The sequence below is a fragment of the Oncorhynchus tshawytscha genome, linkage group LG25 (assembly GCF_018296145.1).
Source record: "Oncorhynchus tshawytscha isolate Ot180627B linkage group LG25, Otsh_v2.0, whole genome shotgun sequence".
NCBI classification, from domain to species: domain Eukaryota; kingdom Metazoa; phylum Chordata; class Actinopteri; order Salmoniformes; family Salmonidae; genus Oncorhynchus; species Oncorhynchus tshawytscha.
This window is the reverse complement of record NC_056453.1, coordinates 11,222,461-11,238,964: the sequence shown is the minus strand read 5'-3', so window position 1 is coordinate 11,238,964 and position 16,504 is coordinate 11,222,461. Positions and strand designations below refer to the sequence as shown.

The window sequence follows — 16,504 nt, the reverse complement described above, 5'->3', positions numbered from 1 at the left end:
GAGGAGGGGGCAAGAGTATAGCGGATCCGCAGCTCCATCTGCATGCAGAGACGAAACCTGAAGAAAACGCGCACTCATCCATCATCCAATTCCACTGATCGCAGAAGTGAATGCACCGCTCATCTGAGCGTTGAACAGGCTGCGCTCTTCTTTGTGCATCAGTCCTCCTGCTAGAACAGATTTCGCATTAGCTCTGGCCACGGATTCAGCGCCAGTAAGCTGCTTTTGGATACATCAGTTATTCAAAACTATCTACAAATGATTTACACAATTTTGTATTGCTGAGGTATTTCAAAGAAAATGTTTATATATACTATATTGCCTATTTGACATATTAGACATACCTGTTATGTGGCAATGACCGTCACCACTTTGGCGCACAAGATACCACTGTGCGCAATGGGAGAACAGGTGCATTATACGTTAAGTGTAAGCCACAGGGCAGAATGTTGCCTTCCGTTGGATTTTCAGTGATGGTCAGAAAACTCTTGGCTGAAATTAAACCATTCCAAAATGGATCTAATGTGACGTTAAAGTTGACAAATAAAGGTAAGTTTAACTTGTACATACATCTTGAAATTGTACATGTGCTATTAACAAATAATAAGTCAATTAACTGTGATCTTGGTTTTTGCAAAAGGCATGCTCAATAATACTAATAGTCTACCATATGAATAACTAATGTATATATTTTTTTATCGGAAACTTTAGTTCAATTGACACCTGTTAAATGTTCTACCTGAAGTAAATTGTAACAGCGCATCTGTAATATTTTTAGTCTAATCAAGGTTATTTCTGGCGTTTCTCGTTTGTGTGCCATTGTGCGTGTTGTAGAATTTGAATGCCTGCAATGTACCACAATTTTACTTGACTTAAACAATTAATTGAATGTTATTGTCCACCTTTGGTAGCCATACAGATCAAACAATAAATTAATATAAAATAACCTCTCCTGCAATATTGAACAAAAAATATTACAGTGTGAAGTCTGTTTTGGCGTGAGAAATATTTTAGAATGATAGAAGACAGACTAATCATAACCACCTTGCATTTATGAGACCAATATTTCTGAATAAAATAAATATAATCAATACTGAACAAGTGTAATCTAATTTCTGCAAAAAAAAACAATCTAGTCATTTTTCTCACAATTGCCTACTGAGTACGTTTTAAAAAGATCTATAATATAAAAACAAAACCTCTCTTAAGAAAATTACTGCCACTGTCTGTAATTAGAGCGCAAAGGTTGCCCATGTAGTGCACCCAGCTCCTCATCTCCAGGACAATCCAATAGAATGCCTGCATTTGCGCAATAAACCCGGCTCCACAGATGCCAAACAATAACAACATCAAATCTTGACCTGTGCCCTGCAAATATATTTTATCCCAAAATTAAACATTCCCAATGGTTTTGTTTTTCTAAGTAAATCATCTCTCAGCAACCACAAACACATAGGCAATGAATGGGTTCAACATTAGTTTGCCATTGTCTGGTCCTTGTCTGCAAAACAATTGAATCATTTGCATCAGAAAGTAGTTTCATTACAACACCTCAGTATGTACAGTACACATAGCTGCTGCTAGACACAGTGGAAGAGACACAAGGCTATAAAGTCCCAACCACTCAGCACATTAAAGTTCAAATTTAAATTAAAAAAAACACACAGAAAGCCCTACAGGAGGAGTGTGGGGGCCTGCAAGTGTATTGTGTGGGGGCCTATAAGTGATGGGCAGGCTTTATTAAGTAACTTCATGTTCCTTGAAAGACAGTCATAAACCCTTATATAGTATAGGCTAACAGTTGCCATGGTGCTTGGAAGGAATGTAATTCTCATTCACCATGGTGTTGCTCTGTTGTCATCTCTCTCTCTCTCTCTCTCTCCATTCTCTCTCTCTCTCTCCATTCTCTCTTTCTCTCTCCATTCTCTCTCTCTCTCCATTCTCTCTCTCTTTCTCTCGCTCTCTCTCTCTTTCTCTCTCTCTCTCTATGTACTGTGCATTCAGGTGGGATGTGACACTAGTGTCCCCTATCTCAACCCTGAAACAGACTCAACCCAGCCCTCCTCCCTGTCAGTATGGATCTCTGGCCTCTCCTCCCATCATCCCCCAACCTCTCCCTCCCCGAGCCCCTGTACTATGACAGCTACTTCCCAGGGAACGAGTCCGACCTGGGGTCCCGGAATGACACTCCTGACGAGACCCAACAGGTCTTCGACAAGACCAGCTCCGTGGTTATTACCTTCATCTACTTCATGGTCTGCGCCGTGGGCCTGACAGGCAACACCTTGGTGATCTATGTCATCCTGCGCTACGCTAAGATGAAAACAGTCACTAACATTTACATCCTGAACCTGGCCGTGGCTGACGTCCTCTGTATGCTGAGTCTACCCTTTATCGCCATGCAGCTGGCCCTGGTCCACTGGCCCTTTGGCTCCGTGCTCTGCCGTCTGGTCATGACCGTGGACTGCCTCAACCAGTTCACCAGCATCTTCTGCCTCACGGTCATGAGCATCGACCGCTACCTGGCCGTGGTCCACCCCATAAAGTCCACCAAGTGGCGGAAGCCACGCGTGGCTAAGATCATCAACCTGACCGTGTGGGGAGTGTCCCTGCTGGTCAACCTGCCAATCATGATCTTCAGCGGTCTGATGCCCAATAAGAACGAGGCGTGGGTGTGTACCATTGTGTGGCCAGAGCCTCAGGAGGCCTATCAGACGGCCTTCATGTTCTACACCTTCTTCCTGGGTTTCTTCCTGCCGCTCACCATCATCTGCCTCTGTTACCTGCTCATCATCGTCAAGGTGAGCTCCTCCTCCCTATTAATGGTGTTTTATTCTCAAGTTCATTCATCTTTTACTTCTTTGGTGAAGTTCTCCCATCTATTCTGATATAGTATTTATTGACCTATAATCTAGAATTATAGAGATACGGTGTCTTCAGAAAGTATTCACACCCCGCTTGACTTATGACTTATTCACATTTTGAATTCCGGCTCTAACCCAACAAAATGTGCAAAAGTCAAGGGGTGTGAATACTTTCTGAAGGCACTGTAGGTACAGTTGCGGCATCGATGAAAGTAGTACCAATAACAAAGGATGTGTTCCCTCTCTCCCCGGCCACTAGGTGAAGTCGTCAGGCATGCGCGTGGGCTCAACTAAGCGTAAGCGCTCGGAGAGGAAGGTGACCAGAATGGTGTCAATCGTAGTGGCCATGTTCGTGCTCTGCTGGCTGCCCTTCTACGTGTTCAATGTCACCTCGGTGACGGGCACCATCAACACCACGCCTGTCCTCAAGAGCACCTTTGAGTTTGTGGTGGTGCTGGGCTACGCCAACAGCTGTGCCAACCCCATCCTGTATGCCTTCCTGTCGGACAACTTCAAGAAGAGCTTTCAGAACGTTCTGTGCTTGAAGAAGGTGGCGGGCCTGGATGAGGCGGAGCGCAGCGACAGCCGCATGGAGCGGACGCGCATGGTCAAAGACGTCACCGCCGAAACGCGCAATGCAGCGCTGCTCAACGGCGAGCTGCAGACCAGTATATGACCTGTTTGCCAGAGTGTGTGAGACAGTGTTTGTGTGCGTGCTTGCTTGCATGTGTACGCGTGTGTGTGTGTGTGCAGGTATGAAATCCGCATAGTACTCGGTTCATCTGAGGTGGCCGTGGGGCTGCTTGTGAGTATCGTCACCCTGAACAGATGGATGGTCCTCTGCCCACTACCAGAGTGTATGTGGACGAGTTAAATGGACTAGTCATATTAACATCACTCTCATATAAACTGCTGGGCAGTGGCCCAGGCACCAAGGGGGTCCATACTGTCTTTTACAACATACCTGTCAAGATTCGTCTTGGAAAACAGAGAAAAAAGATTGATTTGAAGAAGACAAAAAATATGTCCTATCATGTTTCATTGACATGGATTGATTCATACTGTCTTGAGCGCAGGATATAAGAGAAAGAACACCTTTGATAAAGTATCTTATTTATTGATAAGGAAGATGTTACTCACCAAGTCAGATCCCCTTTGACTGAAGCTGGAGACTTTCAAATTTTGCATCTAGGAAGGTTGGAAATCCTATCTGACTGCATTCGTGAAGCTTCTCTGACTTCAAACAAGACAATCTCGTCTGGATGTATATACAGTGCCTTCGGAAAGTATTCACACCTCTTTACTTATCCACATTTTGTTGTGTTCCCGCACAAATTTAAAATGGGTTCAATTGAGTGTGTGTCACTGGCCTACACACAATACCCTGTAATGCCAAAGTTAAACAGGTATTCAACCCCTTTGTTATGGCAAGCATAAAAATGTGCTTAACGAGTCACATACAGTAATACGTTGCATGGACTCACTCTGTGTGCAATAATAGTGTTCAACATCATTTTTGAATGACTACCTCATCTCTGTGCCCCACACATACAATTATCAGTAAGGTCCCTTGGTCAAGCAGTGAATTTCAAACACAGATTCAACCACATTGATCAGTGAGGTTTTCCAATGCCTCACAAAATAGGGCACCTATTGAATGGTTAAAATAAAAACAAAGCAGATATTTCATATCCCTTTGAGCATGTTGAAGTTATTAATTACAATTTGGACCGTGTATCAATAAACCCAGTCACTACAAAGATACAGGCGTCCTGCCTAACTCAGTTGCCAGAGAGGAAGGAAACCGCTCAGAGATTTCACCACGAGGCCAATGGTGACATTAAAACAGTTACGGAGTTTAATGCCTGTGATAGGAGAAAACTGAAGATCAACAACTTTGTACTGTAGTTACTCCACAATGCTAAACTAATTGACAGACTGAAAAGAAGGAAGCTTGTACAGAATAAAAATATTCCAAAACATGCATCCTGTTTGCAAAAAGGCACTAATGTAAAACTGCAAACAAATCTGGCAAAGAAATTAACTTTATGTCTTGAATACAAAGCATTATGTTTGGGGCAAATCCAATACTACACATCACTGAGTACCACTCTTCATATTTTCATGCATGGTGGTGGCTGCATCATGTTATGGGTATGCTTGTCATCAGCAAGGACAAGGGAGTTTTTTAGGATAAAAAGAAACAGGATAGAGCTAAGCACATGGAAAATCCTAGAGGAAAACTTGGTTCAGTCTGCTTTCCAACAGACACTGGGAGACAAATTCACCTTTCAGAAGGACAATAACCTAAAATACAAGACCAAATACACACTGGAGTTGCTTACCAAGATTACATTGAATGTTCCTGAGTGGCCTAGTTACAGTTTTGACTTAAATCGGCTTGAAAATCTATGGCAAGACTTGATCAAGAACCAACTTGACAGAGCTTGAATAATTTTTAAAAGAATAATGTGTAAATATTGTACAATCCAGGTGTTCAAAGCTCATAGAGACTTACCCAGAAAGACTCAAAGCTGTAATCCCTGCCAAAGGTGATTCTAACATTGATTGACTCAGGGGTGTGAATACTTATGTTAATGAGATATTTCTGTATTTAACCTTCAATCCATATGCAAACATTTCTGAAAATGTTTTCACTTTGTCATTACTCAGTTTTGTGTGAAGATGGGTGAGAAAAAACATATATATTTAATACATTCTGAATTGTAACACAGGTTGTAACACAACAAAATGTGGAATAAGTCAAAGGGTATGAATACTTTCTGAAATGCACTGTAGACATGGTTTTCTGTGATGTGTGTTTGTTCTCCTTGTAAAACCCAGTTCAGTTTCGATCACACACTATGTTTACTGCGCCTTGTTACTACCATTCATCTGTAGGAAGTCATTACTCTCTGATTTATATTTGGCTCAGACCTTAGATGCTAGCACAGCCAATGACGGGCAGAATAAGAGAGCATGCATATGCGAATGAGAGAGAGGAGTGGTAGCAGCAATGAAAAGAATAGCTTATTATCGGTTTATTGCTCTTTTTGTCCCTTTGCTTCTTCCTTTATTGATAGAATTTCAGAATACGAGAACAGAAAAACAGTACAACATACCCAACCCCTATCCACCCACTCACCCATCCCTACCTCCCACCCATCCCACCCACCCAGCAAGGTATCATACAAGGTTATCACAGGAAATTCAATTAAATAGGACCAAAACGTTAACAGTAATAGAAACAAAAACAATGGAAAAAGTGACATCAAATTCATAATTATAGTTGAATCTTATCAGCACAACATGTGGCCACTAGAACAGACATGACTGCTTACTAAAATATACAAGTGACACTGTGTAAAAGACAGGCTCTCCACGTATTGTATGAATGGAGACCAGGTTTAGTCTAACTTTTGTCGGGACCCAAGCACAGTGTACCTAATCTTTATCCAGAGGCAGAGATGACATTAACTCCTTAACCCACTGCGTAAGGAGGGCGGCTTTGCAGACTTCCAGTGAAAGAGGGCAAGGCGGTGCGCCAGCAGCGAGGCCAATGCTTTCGCATTCGCCTGATGCTTGGTAACATTCTGATCAAGGGGAAGCACTCCAAAAATAGCATTGAATGGGTTGGCGCTAAGAGTCGTATTACACATATGTGGAAATGCCTCAAAAATGGGGTCCCCAGAAGCCTACACAAAGATTGGCATGACCAAACCATGTGTCCCACAGTTGTTGGACTCTGGTGGCATCTCAAACACTTAGGGGTCAACATTTGGATATATGTTTGCCAATCTGTCATTTGAGTAATGGAGACGGTGCAAAACTTTGAACTGAATGAACCCGTGCCTCATGCAAAATGATGAGGTGTGGATACGCTCAATGATATGTTGCCCAGGAAGGCGGATTAACATTCTGTAGTATGTCGTATTATCTGGAGATTGTGCCCTTCAGATAGGGGTTAAGATCTAAGCACTTCTCGACTGGACACTTAGCGGGGTCGACTGGAAATGAAGGGAAATGTTTTTTTTTAGCAAAGCTGTGAGTTTGCAGATACCTAAAAAAGTGGGTGTTGGGAATATTATGGTCAACCCTCAGAGTTTTGAATGAGCCGATGTGTCAATCTGTGATGCCGGGTAGACATGATTAGATGTTAATGCGGAGAAAGAAGCACTTTGGTTGTTTAAGGCAATTTCGGAATTGGGACCAGATTTTTTAGGTTCTTGACAATTGGATTCAAAACATGGGTGCCAAGGTTCATGGGCAGTGAGGAGCACAGGAATGAGACAGGAGTAGTTGGAAGGCTTGACTGTATCTCCATGAAAGCCCAAATTGGACCATCCTTGTTTTCAAATGTCGAAACCAAATAAACACATTTAAATATATTTGCTGACCAGTGGTAGTGTAAATAATTGGAAAGGCCCAGCCCGCCTGCAGGTTTAAGTCTCTCTAGATATATCTTTCTCATTTGTGGATTTTACTTATTCCCAAACTGTGTCAGATTGCATCACAACCTATCCTTGTCAATATGATAGTGTTGAAATAAGGCAGGCAGGACTGATCCCTTCTGTTCGTGAACCTTTCACCTCACACATGCAAAAGCACACGCACACACACACACACACACACACACACACACACACACACACACACTGTCTCTGACATGGGCGGTTCATATAGCTATTGTATACAGTTCATAATCTGGTATAACATTTTCCCATTGTCTTGGGGCCAATCTTGTTGATACTCAGCAGAATGAGTTGTGTGTCAGCGTCAATTCTATGCTTTCAGAGTGACGCTGATGTTTTCTGAATGAACAGCATTGCATCATGGAGTGATGATACCTAGCCAAAGGAGCGGGGGAGCTATAGCTGCAGTGTTTTGGTTGGTAGAGAGATGGGTGGGCTTCAATACCACAGTCCAAGGGCAACGTTGTTATCTCTCCAATGTGTACGGACGGGGAATCCATGGTTATGTGTTTGTGTGTGTGTGCCCGTGTACTTGCCTGCCTTCCTGTGTGTGTGTGTGTGTGTGTGTGTGTGTGTGTGTGTGTGTGTGTGTGTGTGTGTGCCCGTGTGTATCTCATGTATTTTCTCTGGAAGGCCTTAACGTGTTAGCGTGTGTGTGAGCCACAAATTTCACAGCCCATTAAAGTGGTGAAATCAGGCGTTGTAATTAGCATCATTATGCCAGAGGCGCGAGAACGCTCTCGCTCATGTACAGTAGGTTATGTAGGCCTGTAGATAGATTTAACCCAAGAGGATGAGGGTTTAGTATAGCACACGGGAGGATGGAACCTAAGCCTTCTCTCTATGTGTTGTTCATTTGTGAAGGGCTAGAACGTGCTAACCTTTTGGGTGCACTGTTCAAAATGAACTGTCTATAAATCGTTGAATCCCTACCTTGTTCCTACACACACACACACACACACACACACACACACACACACACACACACACACACACACACACACACACACACAAACACACACGTTCACACAGACACAGTTCCAGACACATTGAGGAGAACAAGTGATGAGTTCACAACCATTAGGATTCTCCGTTACCAATGCTTGCTCCTGTTACAGAGGAGCAGGGGGTCTTAAATGAGAACAAGGAGGACAGATATAAGATATGAGGTCATATATTCGTCTACAGTAAGCACTATTGTCCTCTAAGTGGGAGCAATCTTTCTCTCTTGGTCGCTTGCTTTCCTTCAGCTGGCAAACAGTAAGCGCCGTGTAAAATGTTGTTAATGATGTGTCATAATGTATTTATTGTCACGTGTGAGTTCTCAGATGGATTATAGTTTATTGGACAGTAATTATACTGCACTTTCGTAATACAGAGCAATTTGTGTGTGTGCGTTTATGCGTGTGTGTGTGGGACTGCCGCTTGATATCACTCACCCTTTCTGTTAACCATAACTCACGATTAGGGTATGTACAAGACACTGTGTCATTGTGCACATATTTATCTATCTAGTCTATTCATTACTACATATCAGTTGTGCTAGTGTTCCATTAAAATCGACTTAATTAGTGAAGGAAGCGCCCAGTGAACGCTCCTGAACCTTAAACAAGCATTATATTATAGATGGTCGTCTGGAGAGATGACATATATACAATACATTTGTATATGTAATGATTACTAACTGAACAAAGTAGCCACAGAGAGTTAGAGGAAGGGGTCGAACACGGTCATACACTGTACTCAAACACAGTCTTTTCCATTAAGTAAACAGGATGTTCATGTTTAAAAGAAACCGCAAAATGCAGAGGTCAAACCATACCATCCCCTCCATCATGTCAAGTGTCTGTCTCTCAGGTTCAAGTGTCACAAGTGGTTGAACTCTAAACGATACAGGGGTAATATACTATTGAATGTCAGTGAAATGAAGGAGCAGTACTCATCATCAGACCAACAGTATTCTTCTCACAGTGTTTTTCTCAATATCAGCTGCTCTTCTTGCGCTCAGAGGTGCAGTGCAGTAGCCTGGTCCAAGATCTGTTTGTGCTCTTGCCAACTCCACCGCTGTCATTGTCAAACAAAACATGTCTGGCCTGGCAACGAGTGACAAGGAGTTGGCATGATAGCATAAACAGACTGGCACTCAGGCTAACAAATGCAGTTGAATACAGAGCATATCCCTGCTCAGCAAGTGAAATTATTACATGTAGGCATTGTGATTGTTGTGATAAAGAGTATTTTTTAATGTAGTGATAATAAATAATAATAATACATTTCATTGATAATGCGCTTCTTGAAAAACATCCTCAAATGTTATATGAGGTAGTCTACTGGGGCAAGAAATAGTTGGGGTATGTGGTCGTAATTTACTGGGGTCATAATGTACTGACCAAAGACAGTTATCAGGTACAATGTACAGAACACTACAATGTACAGGTAAACTGCCAAAATAAAGGAAACACTTGAGTAAATGACGGATACAAAGTATATTGAAAGCAGGTGCTTCCACACAGGTGTGGTTCCTGAGTTAATTAAGCAATTCAAATCCATGCTTAGAGCCATGTATAAAAATGCCCAGTTTCATTTTAGAGATCTCAGTGGTCTAGAAATCTCAGTGACTTTGAGAGAGGGGTCTCAAAGGAGCAAATCAAAACAAATCAAAATATATTTGTCATATGTGCCGAATACAACAGGTGTAGATCTTTTACTAACGTTTACTAAATAAACTTTTTTTTAAATTGTAAAAAATATTAACACAATAAAATAACAATAACAAGGCTATATAAAGGGGGTACCGGTACCAAGTCAATGTGAGAGGGTACACAGGTTAGTCAAGGTAATTTTTTACCTGTAGGTAGGTGTAAAGTGACTATGCATAGATAATAAACAGTGAGTAGCAGCAGTGTAATTAGTCCGGGTGGCCATTTGATTAATTGTTCAGCAGTGGCTTGGGGGTTGAAGTTGTTAAGGAGCCTTTTGTACGTAGACTTGGTGCTCCGGTACTGCTTGCCGTGCGGTAGCAGAGAGAACAGTTCATGACTTGGGTGACTGGAGTCTTTGACAATTTTTTGGGCCTTCCTCTGACAGTAAATAGGTCCTGGATGGCAGGGAGCTTGGCCCCAGTGATGTACTGGGCCGTACGCACTACCCTCTGTAGCGCCTTGCGGTCGGTGGCCGAGCAGTTGTCATACCAGGCGGTGATGCAACCCATCAGGATGCTCTCGATGTAGCAGATGTAGAACTTTTTGAGGATCTGGTGACCCATGCCAAATCTTTTCAGTCTTCTGAGAGGGAAAAGGTGTTGTTATGCCCCCTTCACAGCTTCACAACTTGGCATGTTTGGACCATAATTGTTTGTTGGTGATGTGGACACCAAGGAACTTGAAACTCTCAACCCTCTCCACTACAGCCCCATCGATGTGAATGGGGGCGTGTTCGGCCCATCTTTTCCTGTAGTCCAGGATCAGCTCCTTTGTCTTGCTCATGTTGAGGAAGAGGTTGTTGTCCTGGCAAAACACTGCCAGGTCTCTGACCTCCTCCCTATAGGCTGTCTCATTGTTGTCGATGATCTGTTGTGTCTACAGCAAACTTAATGATGGTGTTGGAGTCGTGCTTGGCCACGCAGTCGTGGGTGAACAGTGAGTACAGGAGGGGACTAAGTACCCACCCCTGAGGGGCCTCTGTGTTGAGGATCCGCGTGGCTTATGTTTTGTTGCCTACCCTTACCACCTGGGGGCGGCCCGTCAGGAAGTTCAGGATCCAGTTGCAGAGGGAGGTGTTTAGTGCCAGGGTCCTTAGCTTAGTGATGAGCTTTGTGGGCACTATGGTGTTGATCGCTGAGCTATAGTCAATGAACAGCATTCCAGCTACACTAATGTGTCGGAGGAAACACCGTACACCTGGTGACAGTGTCAGCGTGCATGCGCCCGGCCCGCCACAGGAGTCGGTAGAGCGCGATGGGACAAGGAGATCCCTGCCGGCCAAACCCTCCCCTAACCCGGATGACGCTGGGCCAATTGTGCGCCGCCCCATTGGCTCGTGTTAGCCCAATGCCCTATTTATACACGTTATGTCGGTGTTTCCTTTATTTTGGCATCTTCTCACTTTTACAGATTGTTGTCTTTGAAACCCTGTACATGTAAAATGGTTGGTTAGTTTTATTTGAGAGTTTGCGTTAGCAGCAGTGGCACACAGTTAGCCTATTATTAGAAAGATGTTTAGAGGTTCTGTTTTACTCCCAATGGCTATAGAAATGGAGGAATATGTATTTGAATGTGTTGAGGTCATATTGAATGGCGAATACTAACTAGCTTTCCATCCAATTAACGACAGATTTTCATGTGAATATTCAAAAATCTGCATAAAAAAATTCCAAAGGAAATGTGTTTCCATCAAATTGACTTGTGCGCAAAAGGCTGCATGACGACGTAATGCACAACAACAAAAAACTTTTGCAGTTAAATTCCATGTATCCATGTACCGAATAAAAAATACAAGTTAAATCGATTTCCATGGTATTTACTGATGTTTTTTTTCACAAAAAAATGTATAACTGTCACGTTCGTCATAAGGAGTAGACCAAGATGCAGCGTGGTATGTTTCCATCCTTTGTTTTGGAATAGAAAACTTCAAAGAACAAAACAACAAAGCGAACAAACAAACCGTGAAGCTATAATAATGCTCACAGTCAACTATACACAGACAAGATCCCACAAAGCACAATGGGGAAATGGCTACCTAAATATGATCCCCAATCAGAGACAACGATAAACAGCTGCCTTTGATTGGAACCATACCAGACCAACATAGACATATAATTCCCCTAGTTAACCCACCCTTAATCACACCCCGACCTAACCAACATAGATAATAAACAGCTCTCTATTGTCAGTGCTGACAATAACAAATGTGTCCACTCTAGCCTTGGCACATGAGCTCTAGCCAACACCTCACACTCGTAGATACAGTGCGGGTATGCTACCTAATATACACAATGAGATTATTATGAACAAAATAACTAGATTATTTTTATTTGTTTAACAGAAACCAAGGATTATTCATCATCTCACCAGAATAAAACCCTCAATATTTATTGGAAATTAGCATTGAGCTCATCACAGTGCACTTTCACCACCCTGTGAAGTTCATAATAATTGATTTAATTTGTAGCCTAATAAACTGCATACCTTCCCAAGTAGTAGTGGGAGGACCACACAATATCATCGCGTGACTCCAATTTACTTTGAAATAATCGTTATTCTATCAATATTTGCTCATAAAAGCATTTCCACCACCATTTCTCACACAATACATTTTACCGACATCAAAGATTCAACCTTGTCTAGCGTATTTTGTTTAGTCAACATTTGGAAAGTTTACTGACAAAATTAGCAGTTTCCATCAGGCCCCTCATGAAAAGTTTTATCCGACATGTACTTTACTTGCATAAAAAGGTTGTAAGAAAACCTGCCCACTGGGCACAGACATCAGTTCAACACCTAGATTTGATTTACATTTGGTTGAGTTGTCATCTAATGTGAATTCAACATGAAATTAACAAAACCTTTCTCCATGTCATTGGATTTAGATACAAAATTTGGTGAAAAAACAAACACAAAATGCCTCTACGTTGATGACTTTTTGCAAATCCAATCAGTTTTCCACGTTGATTCAATGTCATCACATAGATATTTGGGGTTGAAATGATGTGGAAACAATGTTGATTCAACCAGTATTTGCCCAGTGGGTGGTTACTGTAACACGTAAAATCTGGTTGAGATATCACCAAAAATGTTACTAAATGTCTCCCTCACATGGTTAGTTTTTGAAATTATGTAATGTGATCGCCCCAAGGATATTAGCTAGATATAGATATACAAACTACTTTGCAATGGTCAGACAAACCACTGTGGATACACTGGATATACAGTCAGGTCCATGATTATTGGAACCCTTGATAATACAATTCCTCAGAGAAAGTGGATTTTCTTTAACAAGTAATAAAAAATCCTTTCAAAAAGATATGGTTTGACATTTTTAGCACCCATGTTTTTTTATAACACTCTTGCACCCTCCCCTTGCGAGGATAACAAGGCTGAGCCTTTACATAAAAAAAAAATGAAAAATAGGTTGGTGAACATGTTAGGAAGGATCTTACAGAATCTTTCCAGATCCATGATATCCCTCGCCTGCTCTTATGGACTGCCCTCTTCAATTCAAACCACAGGTTTTCAATGGGGTTCAAGTCTGGAGACTGAGACAGCCATTGCAAAAAGTTGATTTTGTGGTAAATTAAACATTCCTTTGTGGATTTTGATTCGTGCTTGGAGTTATTGTGTTGCTGGAAGATCCACTTGAGGCCAAAAACGTCAGACTCCTGGCCGAGGTAACCAGGTTTTTGGCAAAAAATGTCTTGGTACTTGGTAAAGTTAATGATGCTGTTGACCCCAGGACTAGCGTCATAACACCAAATTTTACTGTAAGTATGAGTTACTTTTCTGCATATGCTTTTGTTATTCAATGCCAAACCCACCACTGGTGAGTGTGGCCAAAGAGCTACAGTGCCTTCAGAAAGTATTCAGACCCCTTGACTTTTTCCATATTTTGATATGTTACAGCCTTACTCTAAACTGGATTTTAAAAATAAAAATCCTTAGCAATCTACACACAATTCCCCATAATGACAGTGAAAACATTTTTTTTTTTTTTTTGCCAATTTATTAAAATGTATTCAGACCCTTTGGTATGGCACTCGAAACTGAGCTCAGCCTCATCCTGTTTCCGTTGATAATCCTTGAGATGTTTCTCCAACTTGATTGGAGTCCACCTGTGGTAAATTCAATTGATTGGACATGATTTGGAAATGCACCATGACCCTAGAAGGTCAAAAGAATTGTCCATAGAGTGCCGAGACCACCAAGAGTCTTCCTAGAGCTGGCCGCCTGTCCAAACTGAGCAATCGGGAGAGAAGGGCCTTGGTCAGGGAGGTGACCAAGAACCCAATGGTCACTCTGACAGAGCTCTAGAGTTCCTCTGTGGAGATGAGAGAACCTTCCAGAAGGACAACATTCTGAGCCACTCCTCAATAAAAGATACATCACAACCTGCTTGGAGTTTGCCAAAAGGCACCTAAAGACTCTCAGAACCATGAGAGCCAAGTTTCTTTGGTCTAATGAAACTAAGATTGAACTCTTTGGCCTGATTGCCAAGCGTCATGTCTGGAGGAAAACCTGGCACCATCCCTATGGTGAAGAATGGTGGTGGCAAAATCATGCTGTGGGGGTGTTTATCAGCGGCAGGGACTGGGAAACTAGTCAGGATCGGGGCAAAGATGAATGGAGCAAAATACAGAGAGATCCTTGATGAAAACCTGATCCAGAGCTCTCAGGACCTCAGACTGGGGCGAAGGTTCACCTTCCAACAGGACAACAACCCTAAGCACACAGCCAAGACAATGCAGGAGTGGCTTCAGGACAAGTTTCTGAATGTCCTTGAGTGGCCCAGCCAGAGTCCGGATTTTTTATTTATATTTAACCTTTATTTAACTAGGCAAACCTGATTGAACATCTCTGGAGAGACCTGAAAATAGCTGTGCAGCAACGCTTCCCATCCAACCTGACAGAGCTTGAGAGGATCTGCAGAGAAGAATGGGAGAAACTCCCCAAATACATTTGTGGCAAGCTTTTAGCGTCATACCCAAAAGGCCTCGAGGCTGTGATCGCTGCCAATGGCGCTTAACAAAGTACTGCTGATTAAAGGGTCTGAATACTTTTGTAAATGTCATTTTTATTTGTAATAAATTAGCAAACATTTAAAAAAAAAACGTTTTTGCTTTGTCATTATGGGATATTGTACGTAGATTGATGTGGAGAAAAAACGTTTAGAATAAATCTGTAACGTAACAAAATGTGGAAAAGTCGAGGGGTCTGATTACATTCCGAAGGCACTGCATATTTCATGCTATCTGCCCATAGCACTGGCTAACGTTTGATAAATGGCATTGGCACTTGGATTGGAACCAGTGCTATGTTCAGATGATGTAAAAATAGAGCTCCTTGGTGGCTCAGTGACGTTATCCTCGCAAGAGTAGAGTGCTAGACTATTGAATACAGGGGTACCAATCATTTTGACCCCTCTGATTTTTGTTGTTGATTTTTTTTATTTTTATAAACTTGTTCAACAAAATCTCTTTATCTGAGCAACTGTAATAGCATAGCATAATGTTGTTTCCCATTTTTTTGGAGCATACAATGTATTTGTCAAATTGATTTTAGTATTTTTTGCTCATCTTTATCAAGCGTGCCCATAATTATGGACCTGACTGTACTTACTCTGTTAGGCTTGAAGAAGGCTATTTGTCCATACAGCCAAACAAACAGACATTGTGAGATCCTAAATGGTTTATCTGAGAATACCTGGGTTGATCATTTGTTCGATTTCTTATTGTGTTCAAAATCCACTGTAGCATTTATGTTGGTTTCATATCAAATGTCTGTTTTTTGTAAATATGTCATATTGTTGCTACTGTTGTTGTTACTACTACTAATACTGCTACGACTACTATTACTACTAATATTACTATTGCTACTACTATTTGCAATTAAAACAGTTCCATTTAAAAATGGCTGGCTTCACTCGTTTGGGTTGACAAATTTGTTAGCATTTCCAGTGCTGTTGAGAATCAAGTGTGTTGACTTGTTTGGGTTTTTCTTCTTCCTCCTATTTGACTGAACATCTGTTTGTAGGCCTATTCTGAGAGTTAGTAGGTTTCTGTAGGTGAACTGTTCAAAAACAGGCTGTCTGTTTCTACATGATGTCTACTAGCACACAGAGAACTGGTACACCAGGTGCAGAGGAGGGGACAATTATGTGTCGCCGGTTTTAGTTTCACAGTGACTCAACACACAGATCTGTATAGGTGTGAAGTCATTGCAAATTCCCTTCCTTTGCAGTTGTGTTGTTTTTAAAGTAAGTAGGGGATACCAGGGTTGGTTCTCAGCAAAAGCATACTGTACATACACTGAGTACACAAAATATTTAGAACACCTGGTCATTCCATGGCATAGACTGACCAGTGGAATCCAGATGACAGCTAGGATCCCTTATTGATGTCAATTGTTAAACCCACTTCAGTGTAAATTAAGGATGAGGAGAAAGGTTAAAGAAAGA

General features: G+C 41.8%; 1 protein-coding gene across 1 annotated transcript; it reads left to right on the top strand.

The window, feature by feature from the left end:
• Window positions 1-18: 18 nt before the first annotated feature.
• LOC112223982 (somatostatin receptor type 2) lies at window positions 19-4,292 on the top strand. Its single transcript, XM_024387275.2, has 3 exons — window positions 19-549; window positions 2,005-2,801; window positions 3,124-4,292. Exons 2-3 carry the CDS (start codon window positions 2,076-2,078, stop codon window positions 3,538-3,540), a joined length of 1,143 nt encoding a protein of 380 aa, XP_024243043.1. The 5' UTR covers window positions 19-549; window positions 2,005-2,075; the 3' UTR covers window positions 3,541-4,292.
• The last annotated feature ends 12,212 nt before the right edge of the window (window positions 4,293-16,504 follow it).